We start from the raw sequence: 23676 nt of genomic DNA on the forward strand, positions 1-23676 counted from the left end.
GTGGACCCATGAATGATCCCTGTGGCACTTAGTAAAATATCCACAGAACAACAACAAAAAGATGAACAGATGCATTAGCATATGAATATAACCACATTACAAAAATAAAACTTAGTAAAACATCTGTACATATTTCATTAAAATAGTGCATAGATCTTTGAAGATGCACAAAAAGCTTAAAGTACACAAAAGGGTTAACACTGTCTGGAAAACAAGAAATCCAACTGAAAAAGGAATGGTACCCTTACCTAATCACAGGATTACAGTTTAATATTACATTCACAAACCAGTAAATAAACTTTTGAAAAGGTCATTACATCTTTGTTGCATTCAAAGGAAATAATAATAATTTTACAAAAACACACAATCTTGCATTTGCATTTTCTGTGTTCACATCAACTACTTGATATGATAGTCAAAGATGTTTGTTATTTGACCCCATAATTTGACCCCATTAATTGCCCTGTGCATCAAAGTGTGTGCGCAATGGCTATCAAATAGCAAAATTAACCTTCATTTTGGGCTAAAATTGTCATGAAATTGACAAAAAATGTGCACGCTAATGTTCCAGTAATAGCCGAACAAAATATGCTCATCCACCCCTAAATTTTAATGCTTCTGCCACCACTGACCCCGTAAGTGATGTAAGCAGTATACAAAGTAGCCTAAATCTTTCAATATTCTTAAATTTGTTCAATCATACTGTCTTCGTGAATTTGTGAACAAGTGCTTTAAACTTCCCAGTATATGCTAGTACTGTTATATCAAAAGAAAATAGTGTGTTAGATCTCTGTTAAGCACCTTTCACATACTGCTTATCTTAAATCCCTGTTGCTTATATTGCATATCACAATCAGCCCATTTCCTCCACTAGTACAGACTTGTATCAGGTCTATACTTAGCTGAATACACACCCCCCTCTTTTTTCAAAACTGACTCCATTACATGTACAGGTGTGGGTCTCTGTACAATTCACCAAACGCTAAACGCAACACCCAATTAGTAAGTCTCCATCACAGGGGATTGGAACATACTCTCCCTGAACATTCAGAACATTGCAATTTCGACCATTTTTAGCCAACACTCTTCACTTATAAGTGACCTACATTGAAACAAAATTTCACACAGAATGAAGAAAAGAGAGAATGTGCTGCATTCCTACAAATTCACTAACATTTACTTTAGGTTGATGAAGAGAAATGTCAAAAATCATGGAAGTGAAAACATTAACTTGAATTACATCTAAACTTGATCCCATTTCAAGCTGAAGCTGGCAATGTATTTTCAGAGTAATATTTAAAGAAGTAAGTCGAAACAAGCCAATTAGTATCTTACGTCTTTTAAAAAACAACATTTTGAGAATCTCAGATGACAAATTGAAATGTTTATGTTATCTTTTATTGGTTTGTCTTTCAATGTTGCTTACTTTCCTTGCTATCCTGGCATTTTCAGATTCATACAAGAACCTCACCAAATACTTTTGTAACCTTCAGGTTTTGTTTTTTTAACTTATTAATCAGTTTAGCCATTATGTAACTTAAAAAATTTGATGACTTTGAAAGTAACTAGCTGGTATCTGTTATCCCTTGCCCCCCCATTTTTTACATATTTATGCAAATTCATGTATCCAGCAAAACATGGATGCGTAATGTAGACAACAGATTATTGCAATTTAGCACCACACTCAAACTCTGAAAAATACATTGAGGTCACTTTCTACTTGAGACTAGAAAAAGTAAACGTGCATCCCACCTAACTAAACACTTTAGCCTTTTCACTTCACATTAGCAACAAAAATGACACAACACTATTAGCACAATGCTCCATATACCATGACTTTTAAACTTGTGATTAAGAAAAAAAAAGTATATGTATAATACCACAAATGCTGCTGGAATAACCTGATGCCATGGGAGTCAAATTGCCACCGCAACACAAGACAACCATGTAGGGAGGCGTAGAAAATACAACACAGAATGGTCAATTAACATATTACGATGATCAGACAAAACATGTAATGAACAGAGAATGTTTATCATTTGAGACATTATTTGGTATTTGGTGTAAAATGGTGCTCATTTTAAAATGGCGACATATTGGGGGGAAACGGCCACAAAACTAAGATCACATTTGACTTATCGTACAGTTTCCGACAAAAAAAATTAGACAGTCATAATGACAACAAGTAGTTCAATTTGGGCAAATGGGCAAGTAGATTAAATGGATCCCGATCCCCATATGTTTGGTTTTCATAAATCCAATTCAGATGTGTCTGACTGCTGACATGACTTAAAGATCACAATTAAAGCAGCTGAATCTGCTGGCTGAATATCTGACTGATAAAGTATGTAAAAAGTAGTACCTACAATCAAGGGAGGATGGTCCCATGTCATCACATGCTATTTTCACGTTGGTTGAACAAACTTGATGCTGACCGACTCACCACATGAAAGCAAAACATGTAGCTTTTGAAGGCCCCTCTGAATACTGGCCAAATAATTACCCACTTTGGCTTACAAAATACTGTTAAAGTTGACATTTTTGCACAATTCATTTGTAATTTATTCGCGCTTTGCCAATTTTGAACTGTTTCCCTTGTTTTTAAAATTCTAAGCTTCCTTACACTGACCTAAACACAAAAAGGAATATATTCGTGTGTTGTTATTTTCGCGGTAGAAGCTTGGAACACAAGAAGCATAAAAAAAATGGAGTGCAAAAATTTCAATTTTTACCGTATCTTTCAGCCCTAATATTTCACAGGGTCAATGAGTTCACATGTGGACTTTCCACTTTTGGGATACACTTGCTTATTGCGCTATTCCATTACAGATCCACACTCTTTAATCTACCAGAGGGAGTATTGGTTTCAAATAGAATAGATAACTGAGTAACTTCCATTTGAAATACTCACGTTGTGGAATATATAGGTATTTAAAGCCATATATACGCTGACTCTACCAAATTCCATTTGAAAACCACACTCCATCTATAGAAATATTTTTTTAAATCTTCCACAGGGGGATTCCAAAGTGTGGATTTCAACTAGAATAGCCCATTAGACCATCCCTTAAAAGATAAAACCATAAATAAAATCCCAGGAAAATAAGGACGTAAAAAGGAAATACAAACAAAGATAGTACATTTTATGTCAATAGTGTTAACAAATATTTTCCAAGAGATAAAAACTGGCGAGCGAGTCATTGGCCTTTTGCTTCTGCTACTGCTGCTGCTTACATATCTGCTATCTACAATTTCATTTTTTTTTTCAAAAAGAGAGCTGCAATAAAAAACTACATTACGCTGGCAGCAGATATGCCGAGTGCTGAACTACAGCTTTAAGGGCTAACTATAGCACAGAGAGAGAGAGAAGGTGTAGATTTCAATGAAAAAAGTGAAATTACGTACAAGTTGATGAAATAACAAATGGTATGATTAACATTTCACATGTGACTCATAATTATAACAACAACAGACCTTTTCATACGGAGTAATTCCAATAAAACCCGAAGCATGAAATAATTTCCCTAGTCGCGCGCCCGTCGCGCACACATAAAAGTACCTCTTCAGCATCATGTACAGTGTGAAGTTCCAATGTGTAACAGGCATCCCATCTAAGATGAACTTTAGATTGTCCATTTAGGGAAGAGGGTGTTACTTTTGCCAATGATACTCAACGTGCAATTGAGCGTGTGGTTGTAGCGTTGTGTAAGAGACTGACTATGGAAGAGGTGATGAACGTAAACAAACACGTTCTGGAAAAAAAAAAAAAAAAATTAACTGACGAAAAATTACGGACATTATCCATTTCTTTCCATTAGTATCTTATTGTGAAAAACCAAGTAGCTGAGGTGTTAGCTCAATATGCTAGGAAAATATTTTTGGGCGATGACCCATGTTCAAATTGGCTTAATAAGCTGTATTTTTCGCGCAAAAAAGGGTGTCGTAATTCATGACATTTCTTGTCTGCCAGTTTGGGTACAATTTGACCCCCTAGCTTACTAAATAAATATCGCGGTTTTCCGAACTTTTCCGATCTTGATATGAAAAGGTCTACTGCTGCCACACAGCATGAGAGAAATATCACAATCATGAATCTGCGAGCTTGGGAACTGTAAACCAATGTTCAAACAACTACACAATTAGAATATAGGTCTTTCAAATAATTTGCAGGCAAAATGGAGCATACCCATCACGTACATGTAGCGTACATAGCATGAAGACGCAGTCCACTCCATAATGTTATCCAGGAGCACAATTGGTCAGTTCTGCTAAGTTTCCAGTTGTGCCATACTCACGTTTGTCTGTCGCTGCACGTGCAATGAGTGTTCCATAATGGAAACAAATTAGTTGAAAGACCTGTAGCTGGCAATGAGCAGTGGCATCCTAAACATCAATTAAGGTTGGTCTGAACCCTGGAATTATGGACACTTTCGGAACTCATAACTTCTAAATTGTTGGTCTAAAGTATATAAAAGTATACATATTTAGAATGGCAAAGACTGGATAAGTTCATCTGTGAGGTCAAATTTGGGCCAAAATGGCACTTTTGGCCCAAAATCCCAAAAATAACGGTTTTTGGCCCACTTCTTTTGTGCACCATAACAAAAATTCTTGGGCCAAAATTTAATTTTATTAATTTTTAAAAAGCGAGATCAAAATATCTAGGACCCGTTTTTCATTTTTTTTTTGACCAATTTCACCAAAAATATTTGAAATTTGTGCCAAAATCGGGCAAATTTCTCAAAGTTAGTCGAAATTCAAAAAAATGAAAAAACGGGTCCTAGATATTTTGATCTAGTTTTTAAAAATTAATTTTAAAAAAATGTTTGGCCCAAGAATTTTTTTGTTATGGTGCACAAAAAAGAAGTGGGCCAAAACCGTTATTTTTGGGATTTTGGGCCAAAAGTGCCATTTTGGCCCAAATTTGACCTCACAGCTGAACTTATCAAGTCTTTGCCATTCTAAATATGTATACTTTTATATACTTTAGACCAACAATTTTAGAAGTTATGAGGCCCGAAGTTTCCATAATTCCAGGGTTCAGACTAATTTGAAAGGTACTACACCTGCCCAATTTTGTGCCTATTTTTGCATTTTCTAAAAATTATAGCACATTGGTGACAAGTAAGATATGAATAATATAGGGGCAAAGACTACAACTACTGCACTGGAAATTATATTTCAGCACAGACAACAGTTGTGGAGTTACTGTCAAAAATGAGGGAAATCCAATATTTCATCAATAAATCAATAACTACTTGCCTTGAGTTGCTGAATTTTCAGTGCATTAGTTGTAGTCCTTGCCCCTATAATATACATATCTTACTTGTCACCAATTGCGATAATTTTTGAGAAAAATGCAAAAATAGGCACAAAATTGGCCAGGGGTGTAGTACCCCCTTAAAGGAATACAATATCAAACTAGCACAATAGGTTTCAGTCACTATTATGGGTTTCACAACAAATGCAACACATCTTGTCCGATAAGTCTTACATACCTCCAGATTCTGGTCTTTGGTTTTGCAAGCAATGAAACCATAACTTCCTACTGTATCTAGAGAGAATTTCTCTGACCATTCAGACTCACAGACTTGCAGTTGGATCTGAAAGAAAAGATAACATGACCGTGTGAAATATATGTATGCATACTTCCAGAGATATGGCCCAGGGGTCCATTTCATTCAACTTTACAAAGCTTTGTAAGTCTGGAAAACGTTCGTAACTTACGACGAGTCATAAGTTCCATTTCACTAAACTTACTTATGAACGGTACCCTTCGTAAGAACTTACTTACGAACGGTGCCCTTCATCATAGGGATTTACTACAGGGACTCTTTTGTAAAGTTACGTCTAGTATTGGGTATTTGTAACTTTTACGAACAGTTACTTGAGTAATGAAGGGTTAAAAGTTTAGTGAAATGGACCCCAGGTTGCCACAGAAGCCCTAGGGGGAGCTTGGCTAGGCTGATTGCCTAAAATAGCCCAAATTGGGCTGACCCTCCAGTCATCCAATTGGACATACTTGAGCTCATATCAGTTTTTCCTGTCCATGTTTTAAGGATATGATATTTCAGTTGAAATTATAAATATTTTTGATTTCTGAGACTGAACAAGAATTTCAATATGTTATTTGTACTTTTCAGACCCAAAAGACCTGTAGGGGAACAAAAACTAATTGTCATTTTATCTTTCCCCTCTTTTTAATTTTTTTTCTTTTTTTTTTTATAACTTTGTCTAAACATCTGTGCTCCATGAAGACCTCAGCATTGCCAGATTTAGATGGATTTTTTATTGACTTAAAACCTTTGCCATGTTAAAAACCTTAAGTCCGACAAGGCGTTTAGGGCCTAGCACTTCTTTTAAATCTCTTAAAGAGAAAGAAGACATTGCATATGTTGCACAATTTTTGACTTCAGTTTTGCATGGTCTCTGATAATCTGAATTTAAAGAGAGATTTGCACTCACCTTTTAATAAAAAACAACTACTTATAAACAATAAAAACTTAACCCAAACACTTGAACATATTTATTATATAACAATTAAACAACAATGAAACATAAAGATAATAATCAAAAGTGGGGCATCATTTGAAATACGATCAAATCATCTTTGGTATAAGTAAACATAAACCAATCACATAAGAAATATGTGATCAACTGATAACTTTGCTTTTGAATGCTTAAAACCAAATACAACGTATAAACACAAAACATATAAAAAACATAGAATAATACAAATTGACAAACTTGAATAAGTAACTATCTCAGATTCTTAGTCAGTGGGAGTGGTCTAGTTCAGTAGACACATTTTGATTGGACAATCGCAAGATTTCGGTGCCGTTTATCAGGCCGTAGACGACCCCACGTCATCATGCGTCTTGATAATGCCTTACACGCTTGTAGAGGTGCGCGTATGTATTGCGCTGTAATGCGAGACTAGTGCGGAATACGCGACGCTTGCGCTAGCAGTACTCGCAACAGAATACGTGAAGTTGTAAACAAGTTTCGCTTCATTTTATAATGAGGGGAGTTTTATGACGGTAACTTCGTTTTTGCTTTAAAAAATTGTTTACAGTTATTAAAATAATATTTAACTGACTAAGAATGAGAATAAGCGATAGGAATTTTTATTTTGCCTATCCTCTACCTATGATAGAGCGACAGGCAGGTCCAATATTTTTATCGTAGTGGATACCGGCTGCGCCGGCATCCACTACTCAAAATATTGGACCTGCCTGTCGCCTATCACACGGTAGAGGATAGGCAAAATAAAAAATTCCTATCGCTTATTCTCTAATTAATTCTGGTTTCAGCAGTAATACTTCTTCTGTGACATGGCTTTGACATTCAATCATGTAGAGCATCTGAAACATTTTAGAATAACTGGAAATAAGATATATCTGAACATAAAAGGCTTCTGATTAAAGTTTCACAACTGAGTCTTGAATTCACTAAACAAAATAGATAACACAATGTTTGATGAAACACTGAATTTTGAATGAACAAATATAAAATTAAAATCAAAATGAACTGCAAGGACTATCTAACATACCTCCAGATATTCAGAATGAACACATATCTCATAAGTGTTTTGGCCTGTGGAATGAACCTGTTATGAGCAGAGGTACATGAGTTGTGAGGAGGTCAGGGTTAGTCAAGTGATATACTTGGGCTTGGGTGGAATGAAGCTGTTATGAGGAGAGGTAAAGTGATATCCTTGGGTTTGGGTGGAATGAACCTGTTATGAGCAGAGGTGGATGAGTTATGAGGAGGTGAGGGTTAGTAAAGTGATATCCTTGGGTTTGGGTGGAATGAACCTGTTATGGGCAGAGGTAGATGAGTTATGAGGAGGTGAGGGTTAGTAAAGTGATATCCTTGGGTTTGGGTGGAATGAACCTGTTATGAGCAGAGGTGGATGAGTTATGAGGAGGTGAGGGTTAGTAAAGTGATATCCTTGGGTTTGGGTGGAATGAACCTGTTATGAGCAGAGGTGGATGAGTTATGAGGAGGTGAGGGTTAGTAAAGTGATATCCTTGGGTTTGGATGGAATGAACCTGTTATGGGCAGAGGTAGATGAGTTATGAGGAGGTGAGGGTTAGTAAAGTGATATCCTTGGGTTTGGGTGGAATGAACCTGTTATGAGCAGAGGTAGATGAGTTATGAGGAGGTGAGGTTTAGTAAAGTGATATCCTTGGGTTTGGGTGGAATGAACCTGTTATGAGCAGAGGTGGATGAGTTATGAGGAGGTGAGGGTTAGTAAAGTGATATCCTTGGGTTTGGGTGGAATGAAGCTGTTATGAGCAGAGGTGGATGAGTTATGAGGAGGTGAGGGTTAGTAAAGTGATATCCTTGGGTTTGGGTGGAATGAACCTGTTATGAGCAGAGGTGGATGAGTTATGAGGAGGTGAGGGTTAGTAAAGTGATATCCTTGGGTTTGGGTGGAATGAACCTGTTATGAGCAGAGGTGGATGAGTTATGAGGAGGTGAGGGTTAGTAAAGTGATATCCTTGGGTTTGGGTGGAATGAACCTGTTATGAGCAGGCGTGAGACGAGTTGTGAGGAGGTCAGGGTTAGTAAAGTGATATCCTTGGGTTTGGATGGAATGAACCTGTTATGAGCAGAGGTGGATGAGTTATGAGGAGGTGAGGGTTAGTAAAGTGATATCCTTGGGTTTGGGTGGAATGAACCTGTTATGAGCAGAGGTGGATGAGTTATGAGGAGGTGAGGGTTAGTAAAGTGATATCCTTGGGTTTGGGTGGAATGAACCTGTTATGAGCAGACGTAGACGAGTTGTGAGGAGGTCAGGGTTAGTAAAGTGATATCCTTGGGTTTGGATGGAATGAACCTGTTATGAGCAGAGGTGGATGAGTTATGAGGAGGTGAGGGTTAGTAAAGTGATATCCTTGGGTTTGGGTGGAATGAACCTGTTATGAGCAGAGGTGGATGAGTTATGAGGAGGTGAGGGTTAGTAAAGTGATATCCTTGGGTTTGGGTGGAATGAACCTGTTATGAGCAGACGTAGACGAGTTATGAGGAGGTGAGGGTTAGTAAAGTGATATCCTTGGGTTTGGATGGAATGAACCTGTTATGAGCAGAGGTAGATGAGTTATGAGGAGGTGAGGGTTAGTAAAGTGATATCCTTGGGTTTGGGTGGAATGAACCTGTTATGAGCAGAGGTAGATGAGTTATGAGGAGGTGAGGGTTAGTAAAGTGATATCCTTGGGTTTGGGTGGAATGAACCTGTTATGGGCAGAGGTAGATGAGTTATGAGGAGGTGAGGGTTAGTAAAGTGATATCCTTGGGTTTGGATGGAATGAACCTGTTATGAGCAGAGGTAGATGAGTTATGAGGAGGTGAGGGTTAGTAAAGTGATATCCTTGGGTTTGGGTGGAATGAACCTGTTATGAGCAGAGGTAGATGAGTTATGAGGAGGTGAGGGTTAGTAAAGTGATATCCTTGGGTTTGGGTGGAATGAACCTGTTATGGGCAGAGGTGGATGAGTTATGAGGAGGTCAGGGTTAGTAAAGTGATATCCTTGGGTTTGGGTGGAATGAACCTGTTATGAGCAGAGGTAGATGAGTTATGAGGAGGTGAGGGTTAGTAAAGTGATATCCTTGGGTTTGGGTGGAATGAACCTGTTATGAGCAGAGGTGGATGAGTTATGAGGAGGTGAGGGTTAGTAAAGTGATATCCTTGGGTTTGGGTGGAATGAACCTGTTATGGGCAGAGGTAGATGAGTTATGAGGAGGCGAGGGTTAGTAAAGTGATATCCTTGGGTTTGGGTGGAATGAACCTGTTATGAGCAGAGGTGGATGAGTTATGAGGAGGTGAGGGTTAGTAAAGTGATATCCTTGGGTTTGGGTGGAATGAACCTGTTATGAGCAGACGTAGACGAGTTGTGAGGAGGTCAGGGTTAGTAAAGTGATATCCTTGGGTTTGGGTGGAATGAACCTGTTATGAGGAGAGGTAAAGTGATATCCTTGGGTTTGGGTGGAATGAAGCTGTTATGAGGAGAGGTAAAGTGATATCTTGAGCAGATATATGAGCAGAAGTAGATGAGTTAGGAGGAGGTCAGGGTTAGTCAAGTGATATCCTTGGGTTTGGGTGGAATGAACCTGTTATGAGCAGAGGTAAAGTGATATCCTTGGGTTTGGGTGGAATGAAGCTGTTATGAGGAGAGGTAAAGTGATATCTTGAGCAGATATATGAGCAGAAGTAGATGAGTTAGGAGGAGGTCAGGGTTAGTCAAGTGATATCCTTGGGTTTGGGTGGAATGATCCATTATGCCAAGAGGTGCATTCTGTCAGTCTGGAAGGACTGAGCTGTTACATCAGCAAATTGTGCAGTTTAACCACAAACATTTTGCAAGTTTTACTATTAAAATTTCAACTGGTTTGCTCACACAAAATGAAATGAGAGCCTTGATTATATAGGTAATGTAAGCCCAAGTCTAAATTGTTCTTTTCTTTGGATGTTGTCAAAAGCTAAGTCCAAATTCCTGCGAAATTGGCCATTTTTTGTGCAATTCCCATAAATATACCATTCCTGTGAAATTTGCTACCCCCCCCCCTGCACATATCGTTGGCCCTGGTTATGATTTATTTTCTCTCACCTTGTTCTTTCCCGGTGAAAACAATTTACTGGGATAAGAAAACAGTGTTGGCTCCTCTGTCTCTGCTGCATGGGCAATCACATCTTCTCCACTCTGTTGTTATCAAGAAAGTTGAGAAGAAAAAAAAGAAAAATATCAACAAACTATACTTAGATGAATTAGGGGTTCATTCATAGGATTGAGGGCATGATCGCGAGCGTGAGCCGAGGGCATAAACAGCGATCATGCCCGAAATCCTATGAATGAACTCCGTTCATACATACCCAACATTCTTAGCAATTCAATACAGATGAAAATAATAAGGGTTTACAAGTTTAAATAACATTTCCATACCGTTTTCCTTCATAAAATTGGAAGAAAATGAGTAGGCCTACTTGCAGGAAGCAGCTCGTCTCGTGAGGTCAACGGCCGAGTCAACGCGTGATCGCGTCATCTTTTAACGCTCCGCGTGAGATGGGCGCGGTGACATGCGGCGATGTCACATAACACTAGCAAATCGTGGACCGTGTTAATTGGGTTCCAACGCTGCGTGGCGCAGCTTGTTTATGCCCTGCGTACTGGTCATAAACGGTATTTACGACCAGCAAAAAAGAGCGCAAATCCAATCAGAAACGTCGTTATATCGTGAGTATGTATGAATAGATGATACAATAACCAAGATCCACCAAAACATGAAGCAAAAGAAAGCGACTAAAAATCTTGCACATATCAAGAATAATTGCAGGAACCATTGAATACCTTTTAAATTCTATTTTGACAGAATTGTCCAGATTAGCAGTTTATTATTTCACCTTCCTCTTTTCTTTATATCTTTTCCCTTAACATAACATAACAACGCCTTTTGTTTTCTTCCTTCCTTTATTGTCTTCTTTCTGCCCCTTTCCTTTTTCTACTATTGCTTTCCCTCTCCTTTTCACTTTTCTGTACCTTTCTCTATCTTCTCCCTTCTTTTCCTTATTTCGCCATTTCACACATGAATTGCATTCCCACACAATACTGTGGTATTGTGTTTCAAATTAAGGCTCATGTATGGGTTCTGAAAAGAATGACTGAATTCCATATCCACAGTAAACCAAACCAAACTACATTAACACCAATCTAGAAAACACATATCCCAGTAAACCTATCTTGAAAATTTTGTATGAAAAATTTGATCAAAGTAAAATTCCCAACACTGAGAGATACAACAAAAATAAATATCAAATTTGTTCATCCATCACCACAACCAAGAACAACATTTAAAAACAACACTCAAATATTTGAAGATTTGATATTTACAAATCTATATTTCAAGACTTAATATTGTGATGTACCCCCAATTTGATCATTTACTTGTTTACATTTAAACCTATTTCATGAGATATGGGAATTCCCTCTAATGTAATCAAGTTGGTTTACAATAACAAAGTCAGTTAGGTCTATTATTGACTTGGAAATTTCCCAGATTCAAAATGTTAGTAGTGCATTACATAATATGGAAAACCACTGTTGCTAGATGTGAATGTAAAAGAATGAAAGATTATTAGAGTTGAGACTTTCCGGTTTACTAATTAATATAAAAGTGGGGGAGGGGAAATGGGACAAAGTGTCAAGTGTATAACTGCAGACTCTCTGTGTTCAGAAAGAAAAGCACTTACGAGCCAGTCATTTCTTATTTATTTTATTACCTTTTTTGTGTTTCTCTTCCTTCTAAATGCTGTACTCTGGTTTATGAAAGGTAATGTATGTTAATGTTAGTGGAGCAGAAACGAGGAATACCATTCCCAGTTTTAAAAAAAGGAGGAATTGGTGCAAATGACACCATTTTGGAGATTGTCATCTGTGCAAGAATTTTATACGCAAAGGATATACGTATTCAAGTTAACAGTGGACTTTTAAAATAGGCTATACATATCAGTCATCCATAACTTTGAGTGCAACAGAATTTTGTATCAAGAACAAGAAGCTGGTAATATTAATTTGTTAATCTGTGATTAGTATGATTTATTATCTTAGAAATAAAAAGTTTTTGTTGACTTAAACAAACAGTGTGTTTTGTTGTGCACTGAAGTGAACTTTGGTAAAAAGTGAATTTGGTCTTTATAGATTGTAACAAAATTTACTGATGGTAGTGAGATACATCCCATATGAACCAATACAACTGACCAATGGCAAGAAACAGTCAAAGTTTAAGTTGATTTTATGATCAAGTTGCTACAGACAGTTGAGAGCACTGACACATGAATTGGGACTTATTTAAAAAAATTTCAATTATAAATTGTTCATCGATAGCAACTTGAATTTCAAAAACCAGCTTGACACAAATACTTACTGGCGAAAACTATGGAGAGAAAGAATACAAAGAGGACACTTTAATACGGCATTGACCTACAACAAGGGCAAACTTCAAACTTATAATGAAGTGTCACAAATCAACACAAAGATATACAAATGCACACCCAATACACACAAACAGACAACTGAGAACACCCCTACTTGCCTTACTAATATTAACGAGGATGTGAAAAATTACGAAATTTGTATAAGTCAAAATGTCCTTGGTGTGTTGTCACGTCAAGTCCTCATAAAGTCGGTAAAACCGATTAACGCTGCGAGGACTTTGCTACAGAGGGGTAGTAGGGTATAAGACCTCATTTTTCGCTGTTTAATTAGGTTTCTGTAGCGAGGACGCATATTTAGGCCCTCGTTATGCACAAGGTCCTCGGTGTGTTGTTATGTTGGAGTCCTCGGAAGTAATGCAAGGCAAATGCAGAAACATATACAAGTCAGCGCAAGTTTGCATATCAACCGGTGACACACAACTGCAAACTGAGGACACACATCTCTCATTGGGGTTACTCCATATGAAATCAAGGAGGCGCCCACCTGACCCCCCCTCAGATTTGCTTTATATTTTAGTCATATGTTGTACCTGTAAAAATATTAAAAACCTGCAAATTTGAGGTCTGTAGCTCTTACGGATTTTCTGTGGCAGCCATTTAAAGTTGGAGTAGGGCGTCTAAATTTGGACCCAAAAGTTGCCCTTTTAATAAATGTCATCTTTGGGAGTCTGTGCCTTCTTTATAAAAAGAAAGAGAGGTCTGAAACTTTGCATACACACTAACTGCATGCCCAATTTGTCAAAATATAAAAATATAAAAATTCTGTAATTACGCGTTGTGTCACGGGTGATTAAATATGCAAGAAAAAATGTAATGTTTTGTAAACTGGCAAGTTTAGCCCCCCTAAATTCACATTTTTTGTCAGATTAATTATTTTTTGTTGTCACCGATGCTATATATAGGATAAATACAATGCATACCCAAAAATTGGGGTCACAACTCATTTACATTTCGAACAGCGCCCTCACGAAGATGAAATTTATTGCAAATTCAACATTTCAGGGGGCCCAAAGTCGATGTGGTCCACCTTCAAAATTTATAAAACATCACTTTTATATAACTACTAGTCTTAAATTACAACTTTGCTAAGTCCCAGTAATTGTATAGGTTGACTTCATATAAAATGACAAGCCCAAAGTTAACCATTTTCTTATGATTGCATGTAGTGCAAATGTGCCGAATTCGGAAGGCTTGAAAGTCAAATTGGCCCCAATATTGAAAATAAAATGGAAATAAAAGTAAATAGGGCCAATAACTATGCATCTAGTCATTTATTTTCAATATTGTGGCCATTTTGACTTTTAAACCTTCAAAATTCGGCACATTTGCAGTACATGCAATCATAAGAAAATGGTCAACTTTGGGTTTGTCGTTTTATATGAAGTCAATCTATAAAATTAATGGGATTGAGCAAAGTTGTAATTTAAGACTAGTAGTCATATAAAAGTGATGTTTTTATAAATTTTGAAGGTTGACCACATCAACTTTGGGCCCCCTGAAAATGGTGAATTTGCATTAATTTTCATCTTCGCGAGGGCGCTGTTGGAAATGTAAATAAATGGTCACCTCAATGTCTTGGATATGCATTGTATTTGTCCTATATATCGCATCAGTGACAACAAAAAACAATTAATCTGACAAAAATGTGAATTTAGGGGGCTAAACTTGCCAGTTTACAAAACATTACATTTTTGTCCGTATTTAATGACCCCGTGTCCGGGCCCGTGACACAACGTGCAATTACAGACATTTTTTTTTTACTTGTTGACAAATTGAGCATGCAATTAGTGTGTATACAAGGTTTCAGACCTCTCTCTCTTTTTATTAGGAAGGTACAGGCTCCCAAAGATGAAATATATTCAAAGGGCAACTTTTGGGTCCAAATTTAGATCCCCCTACTCCAACTTTAAATGGCTGCCATAGAAAATCTGTATAAGTGTATATATTGAAAACGAAATGGAAATAAAAGTAAATAGGGCCAATAACTACTCATCTAATCATTTATTTTTAATATTGTGGCCAATTTGCCTTTCAAGCCTTCCGTATTCGGCACATTTGCACTACATGCAATCATAAGAAAATGGTCAACTTTGGGCTTGTCATTTTATATGAAGTCAACCTATACAATTACTGGGACTTAGCAAAGTTGTAATTTAAGACTAGTAGTTATATAAAAGTGATGTTTTATAAATTTTGAATGACCCCATATTTAATGACCCCGTGACACAACGCGCAATTACGGATTTTTATACAGGGTTCAAAAGAAATAACTCCCCCCCTAAAATTACAAAACATTTCTTTGCATAACTTGACATCAATTTTGTTGATTTGAGAAATTCAAAAAGCTGTGAATAGCGGAATCGTTTTTCAACCCTCCCAAAGTTGTTTCATTTGCAAAAGCAATATTTTTGGTCTAAAATAATCACATTTTCCAAAAATGATGCTTTCAGAAAAAAGTTGCACTTTACCACATTTTGTACAAAACGTTCTCGATATTAATGTTATGGTTGATTTAATTCTTGTTTTTTCCTTCACCATTCTGTCTCTGATCCTTCAGGCACCCATGCAACCATCATTCAGTGCAAAAGAAAGATTTGTTGAACTTAATTTTGGCGTAAAATGAGATTTTCTTTGATGTTTTTAATCATCAGTTGTTTCAAAATGATAAAATCACTAGGAAGGAGAAATGAGCTCTCCACGCATAAATTTGACCAAAATGGTGAACATTTATTGTACATAACATGTATTGGGTCAGTTGAAGCATCAGTTTGAATTTTGATTTAAAATTATGGCTTTCTTGGATAAAGGTTAACACTCATGATGTGCCCACAAGAGATTGGCTGCATACAGTTAATTGGCTGGATGCTGACTTCCAACCTCCAATCTTTGTTGGCCATTTCTTCTTTGTTATGTACGCCTTTATTCAAGAGATCCGTTGCTATAGATCTTTGCAACCGTTTCTGTCTACCATTTGCAAGTAAATTTTTCATCTCTTCTAGCCAACGAAAGAAATACGCATCACATTACAAACCTTATTTCTTCTGCTATAGTGATTTTACCATTGTTGAAGCACCGACTGAAAACTCCATTCATGTCAAGACTCATGTCGATGAATCATTGTTTTACACTGAAAGATGATTCCATGGGTGACTGAGCAATCGGATACACAGTATTTAAGAAAATTAACTAACAATTAAATCAATCAAAACATTGATCACGTTGACATCGAGAACATTTTTGTACATTACATGTATAGGATGTTGAAAAGTGCAACTTTTTCTGAAAGCATCATTTTTGGAAAATGTGATAATTTTTAACCAACAAAAAATGATTTTCCCAAAAAAGGAAGTTGGGAGGGTAGCAAAACGATTCCTCTATATACAGGTTTTTAAATTTTTCAAATCAACCAAATGTATGTCAAGTTATGCTAAGAAATGTTTTGTAATTTTAGGGGGGGAGTTATTTCTTTTGAACCCTTTATTTTTTATTTTTTGACAAATTGGGCATGCAGTTAGTGTGTATGCAAAGTTTCAGACCTCTCTTTCTTTTTATAAAGAAGGCACAGACTCCCAAAGATGAAATTTATTTAAAGGGCAACTTTTGGGTCCAAATTTAGACCTCCCTACTCCAACTTTAAATGGCTGCCACAGAAAATCCGTAAGAGCTACAGACCTCAAATTTGCAGGTTTTTAATATTTTTACAGGTACAACATATGACTAAAATATAAAGCAAATCTGAGGGGGTCAGGTGGGGCGCCTCCTTGATTTCATATGGAGTGACCCATTGACTAACTGGGGACTAAAAAGGCAATAGCACCCCTGTGGTGTCCCCAGTTGTAATAATACCATTTTTGGCATGTTCAGACACCGGGAGTTTAATAGCAAAACAAAACATGTAAAACAGGGCTGTCCTACATGGATGGAGATTCCTGGTTGGTGGGGAAAAATATGGATGGCATTCCAAGATAAGCCATCCAGAGGTATGGGCAGTGAAACCATACATAGTGTAGCTATGCTTAAAGAGGGAGCCATGACAGAGCAATTCTGGGGTGAACCAAACCTGTCTGGTTATCAAATTAATCAGCGACAAGGTTATCTCTGAATTTGACAGGTGCTAATTGATGCAAGAACATCAAAACATCAATTAGCACCTGCCAAATTCAGAGATAACCTTGTTACTGATTATTTTGATAACCAGGCAGGTTTGGTTCACCCCAGATGAACTGCTCTGATGAAGCTTCCTCTTTAAGTTTGATATAAAATTGGATTCAAAACATATCATTAGATTGGAAATTACAACAACAAAAAGCAATACCATAAAGCCTCGTCTACAAGCATATAGAGTGCTACTGACGAAAGCTAAATTAATCCAGGCGCCATTAAGGAATTTGAGCAAATAAGTTAAGAGATCTAAGCGTATACAAACAAGTGTTATTGTAAGACCAATCTATTGTATTGTCATATTTACACATATATCGCATTAATTTAGCTTTCATCAGGAACACTATATATGCTTGTAGACGAAGTTTTACGGTATACAATAAGGAAAATATAGAAATGGAAAGACCACATTAACATACAAAAGCACATCATTATATAGATGATGTAATAGCTGTACTACAATGTTACAAATAACTTTCACAAATGTCCCCAATATTTTATCACCCATTCCAGTCATTACATTTGCACACTCAAACATTACCTTGTAAGACAATGGCAAGCCAGTCTTATTGATAAGCCAGTAGGGAGCAAACAACGCCATCTCCAAGAAGCCAGATCTGTAGTTAGCCCATACACCGACCTCAAACATCTTAGCATTGTCAGCCGTACCACCGCGGAAACCCCACTGGAAGAACTCCTTCAGGGTGTTCCTCAGGGTCATCTCACCTTTCCATTCTTCATCAAGGTAGTTTGGAACCTGTTGGATATTAAAGTAGAAATGAGCCACCATTATTTACCCAGTTTTTGAAAGAGTTTAGGCAGGTTCTGATTTTGAACAAGTGGACTTTTTTCCGGGGGGGGGGGTAATTTTGTGAAAAGTGGACTCCCCCAAATTTGGACCTTTTTGACCAAAAACTGTAAAAAACTGGATCTTTTTTTTTTTCAAAGTTCACTTTAGCAGTTAGAAAACTCACGGGTCCTATCATGGCAGCTCTAAAGATTCATATATGCTATCTCAATTCAACAGGTCTTGCAGCTGCTCTTGAGAGACTCATTCTCCACTTGGTTTTTAGACAGAAACTGCAAATCCTATGGGATAATCCATTTAAAGACCACACTCCCTGTGTGGAAGATTATTCAAATATCTTCCACTGGGATAGTATGAATTTTAAATAGAATTTGCACATCAATCAATTCTATTTGAAACTCAGGTTGAATCTTTCTCAAAGGTTGTATAAAATGGAGCTGCTTATTGTGTTCATTCCATTTGACATTCATACTCCCCATGTGGAAAATATCTCAAAAATCTTCCACAGGGGGTGTATGGATTTCAAATGGAATAGCCCTATTATAGAACCACATGTGCAATATTTGAATTCCTTGACAGATGACCTGTAAGACACAGTCATTTTCAATTCAACTTCTTAACTGTTCTTAGAACATGTTAAGAAGCTGTCAAAAGGACTGGTAAAGTTGCCTTAAAGCCATACTGTATGATCTAAAAATATGAAATTGGTTCCTTTTTCCAAACCTTTTGGCATATTTGTAATGTTTACACATGTCCCAGTTCACACCTAAATGGAAACAGCCAACTTTGTTGTTTGTCAGTTCAACAATGCAACTTTGACTTAATGTCATATTCAGACATTAAGTCATAGACATAGAACTCTGCGTTAAACAGCCAATATATATGCAACATGTTTTCTTTCACTTTACTGTGTTATTTCTGCTAAAACTGAACAGAAACCTTTCCGGACAGCTATCACTGATATTATTTCAACATTTTTGAGTAAAGAATACCATAAATAAAATTTGATGGAAATAAAACATTATGGCTTTAAACTATGCATTATTTGCGTCCTTCTTTGTGATTCTTCTTTGTGCTTAATACTGTTTGTCATGTTAAGTACTCACCGTCATAAACATCATGGTCTTGCCCATCTCCACATTAGACATCAATGTCTCAGCAGTAGACTCCACCGTAATCTCTTCCCCTGTACCTTGCAATGTGTACTTGACTGGTATGGGCAGCAGATTGCGTAGTACTACTACTGGATGTATGTGGAAGGTGTACTTGGGTGCATTGATGGATGAGCCTTTCACATACCGCAACTCGTCCATCTCGGTTACGATCTGAAATGACAAAATCGATACATGAAGTAGTTACACTACAACGGAGCTGTCAACTTGTAAATCCATAATCGGTATTATGATGATCAGATATGATGATCAGATATTTGTCATTCACACACAAAATCCGTATTGGTCCTTAAAGATTTAGGTCAAGTTCCAAAAATTAACTTGCGAAGCACAAGTTCACAATTGCTATGCAGCAAACTCACTTATTATCCTCAGATTTAATCATTTTTGCAGGCTTCTATTTAATCACAATATTAAGAGATAACGCTGACAAAACTTCGTCAAAGCAGAAGTCACCTGGGATCCATTTCACTAAACTTTTGACCCTTCGTAACTCAGGGAACCATAAAGTTAGGAATACCCAATACTAGACGTAACTTTACGAAGGGTTCCTGTAGTAAATCCATATTACTTACGAAGGGTACCATTCGTAAGTATGTTTAGTAATATGGAACTTATGACTCGTCGAAGTGGAAGTTACGAACAATTTTGAGACTTAAGAAGCTTTGTAAAATTTAGTGAAATGGACCCTGGGTGAAGTGGGTTGCCGTAGATAGTTCGTCAGGGCATTTTTACAGGACAGGACTTAATAATCCTTTCCTCTTCTCTACATCCAGATCATCTTCCTCTGTTTTGGTCATAATCATGATTACCATCTACAGCAACCTCTTTGCTCTGATTGAACTTATCAGGAAAATCATTTTATAATAGAATTCATTGCCACAAAGTCAATTCAGTAATGATGGATAATAGCAGACAACACCCCGCTATTTTTTCAACTGTTTTCTGCTACCTATACATTATTCCTACTCACATTGAAGAAATATGGTGTGTATCCCGCAGTCTTAGCTGGACATTGGAATGTCACATTTCTCTTCTTCTGTTTCCTCAGCTCCCAAAGCTTACTCCATAAGATGGTCTGATCACATAACTGATGGCTGCAGACACAAACACAACATAATCTTTGTTATAACAAACATCGAGTGAGAACAACTTATCATAGCATATATAGCATACACAGCCAGTCTACTCCTCTGTATGCTTTTTCTGTACCCATTTTTTCTTTTCAAACCACTGGTGTAACTGAGGAGGGGTGCAAGGTGGTTTGGGCATCCTCATTCAGGGCCCTCCCCTGATGCCCCAAAGAATAGACAATCTATAAATGTGTCTAAAGAGAAGGCCCAGATTTTGACTCATCAGGAACTGCATGTGCACCCTACAGTCACCTTTTATTATGTCACTGATGAGAACACTTTCTTCACTCTTTGGTTTCCACATGGCACACAAACGAGGAGCAACTGGCTGTGTATGCTGTATGAGATTAATTACACATGTTTCAACTACTTTAAAAATGTATACGCTCATCAGCAAGAGAAGAAATCAGGCCCTTCCGTAAAACCATTGTAGCAGGTTGCAAATTAGCCTCCCAATCCTTTGTACATGGCCCTCCTACTTGTTGTTCATAATTAACTGGATAAATAGGGACCAATTCAAAAGATCTGGGGGTGTGCTCTTTTCATGCAAATTCATTTTTCATTATTGATTCATAGTATGAAGGAAAATACAACTTTGAAAGTTGCATAAAGTTACAGAAACCAGCCAATTTTCTGCCATTATTAGACTCCCATTCATGCTAAGTAAGTAGGTGCCATATGGTGCTGGGTAAATAGGTTGAATGTCAGACTGGGCAGTATATAAGCATGATGTATGGTATGAAGAATCTGATTTCTTCTCTTTTCAACACCTGCTATTGCTGATCTTCACAACTAGATATAATCTTTAAAAACAATTTTAGAGTGGTTTAACAAATAACTTAAGCAAAATAACTGAATTTCTAAATGCAGGGGAAAAAACTGAGCACAAATGTTAGGAAATTATTATATTTGTTGTATAAAACTTACTAATTATCAACAACATCATAAAATGATGAGCATTATAAACAATGGAAGTTTGAGACAGTTAGACATTAAATATAACACTCTTGTCTTTTCAATTGGCTTTCATCTTTGCAACCAATTGGGTACTTTAACATAATGGTGCAAAAAGGGGCCTGATTTTCGAACTTGTCCAGAATATCTACTGTTGCTATTCTTATTCATTCTTGGACAAAAGTGTTCATGCCCAGCATCTTGTCAAATGCATGTATGATTGTACATACTTCCCAGAAGCTTTGACCTTGCCGATCAGCTGCTTAACAACACTGCCTAGCATGACTGGTTTGTTGTTTTTTGAAAGTTTTTGAGTTATGCATAGTTTACAGCATCATATGCACATGGAATGTCTGTGGATGCACTCTTTGCAAATAACAGGCAGCAAAGCTTGATCTCAAATTAACTTTTTTCATCTGAATACTTAATGTCTATTCTGTCTCTCGCTATAACAAAACTATTTGATTATGGATGTATAAGATGTTGGAAATCTTAAATGTTTTACAGAAAACATGTAACATGCTATTAAAACATGAAACATGTAACATGCTATTAAATCATGAAACATGTAATGTGCTAATAAAGCATGCTTGAACATCAACACAGGCAACATGCAATTATCGATTACAACAAAATGCAAGTCAGTTAATCTGAAAATAAAAATGTTATTGTATTTTTTACAGATTGGCGATGTTTTATTGTACAGAAGTCATACGTGACCCAACTAACTAAATGGCCTCTATGAAAACACCTTATGTAATTGAAATGATGCAGACGATTTATTTTCCATATTTGACAATAGACCATATCTCAGACATAAAAAACTGTATTTAGAACATTTTGCACATGTTACGGTGCATGTAAAATGCATGAGTGCATCCTACAATCTACAATGTACAAAAGAGTAGAATATATTATGTATTTTACATGTACCAGCAACATAGTGCACTAGAAACGTTCAACTATACATTGGCCCATAAAATGTAAAACAGCAATATGTTTCTCTCTGTTGTTGTAGTGTTTTCATGAATGCATTTTGAGAGTGTTTTCTGTAATACCATTCAACACATATTGCATAGACATTGAAAAAGGTGGCGGGATGTTTATCAACATGGGAGCATTTATTTGGGGTGGAGAACATATTAGAGACAATAAAGTATGTTCAATTCATTTGACAATGACATAAATCAATGTGTGTAGAGGGGTAGGGTACTGTTCTACTTGCTTTTGTAAGGTAGTGTAAGAGACTAAGGGCCAGTCTAATTTGTCCTTTTCCTGTCAGTGCGGTATTCTACTGTCCATAAGAATACGAGGGGGTATCAAAAAGATTTTGAAATCACCCAGAAGTGAAGGAGCTATATTTTTTGCTATAAATTTGGTCAGTTTTTGGACCATACAGAAGGACAAGTTCATCAATATAGCGCCTTCATTTCTGGGTGATTTCAAAAACTTTTTGATACCCCCTTGTATACAACCCAAGATTCATTACACATACACTGATGGCCTGGCAGGAAAATCCATGTGAAACATCACTATACCGTGGCCCTTAAGACTCTTTTATTGTTTTTTAGAAGCTTTGGAACAAGTGACCTCTATGCACCTCACTATCACTGACTAATTTATACACCAATAACTAAATTTTGAAATCTGGAGTACAGGTTTATTTGCTACATTTGTCTTCTACGGGATGTTTGCATTGTGCAAATACGTATACAGTACTAATACTGCACTACAAAATTCCTATTGCGGCCGCCGGCACAGGTGCACCATCGCCAAGGTACATGACTGGTACACACAGAGCACCTACACAGTACCAATGCTGCTACTGCACAGTACCCACAAGCAATGGTACTGCACTGGTATTACACTGGTACTGGACAGTACAAGTAAGTACCTTGGCAACAGTGTACCCATACAGGCAGCCGCAATATGAATCTTGCAGTGTAGGTTTCATTTCGAATTCTCTTTATCTTTTATTCTATACTCGATATTGATGAAAATTCAATAATAGGAATCGAACCTGTACATGGTGGTGTCTTGCCTTACAAGTTTTGGTCTGAAATGAAAACCATCAAACAAATTCATTACGGAAATTTATCAAATGTTGAAATTTAAGATCGCCTCCACCGCCCAGATTAAAGCAGCATGAATCATTGTTATGTCAGTGCAACCTGCTCTACCCTAATTTTATTGGGCTATACCACTATACCAGTTAAAACACATACACCCTCTATGGAAAACATGACTTTAATCTTCCACACAGGGAGTGTGAATTTGAAATGGGGTCACCTTAATGGGTGACTCCATTTGATATCTACACCCCTGTGTGGGAGACTAAGGTCACGTCTTCCGTAGGGGGGTGTGGATTTCAACTGGAATAGGCCATTCGTTTGATGGAAATTACAGATGTTATAGCGTGAACACTATTGCTATTAAATCTTGTGCCATATTATAA

At 37.0% G+C, this 23676-nt stretch overlaps 1 protein-coding gene across 1 annotated transcript in view; it reads right to left on the reverse strand.

Moving 5' to 3' along the window:
• LOC140141806 (intermembrane lipid transfer protein VPS13A-like) overlaps positions 1 to 23676 on the reverse strand; it is a 172320-nt gene that overhangs the window by 32340 nt on the left and 116304 nt on the right. The window contains exons 48-52 of the mRNA XM_072163669.1: positions 20108 to 20231; positions 19069 to 19287; positions 17696 to 17911; positions 10613 to 10705; positions 5499 to 5603 (exon numbers count right to left, since the gene is read on the reverse strand). Coding sequence (XP_072019770.1) covers positions 5499 to 5603; positions 10613 to 10705; positions 17696 to 17911; positions 19069 to 19287; positions 20108 to 20231 — 757 coding nt within the window. The remainder of the gene's footprint in view (positions 1 to 5498; positions 5604 to 10612; positions 10706 to 17695; positions 17912 to 19068; positions 19288 to 20107; positions 20232 to 23676) is intronic.

This window comes from Amphiura filiformis, chromosome 20, assembly GCF_039555335.1.
Source record: "Amphiura filiformis chromosome 20, Afil_fr2py, whole genome shotgun sequence".
In the NCBI taxonomy this organism is placed as follows: domain Eukaryota; kingdom Metazoa; phylum Echinodermata; class Ophiuroidea; order Amphilepidida; family Amphiuridae; genus Amphiura; species Amphiura filiformis.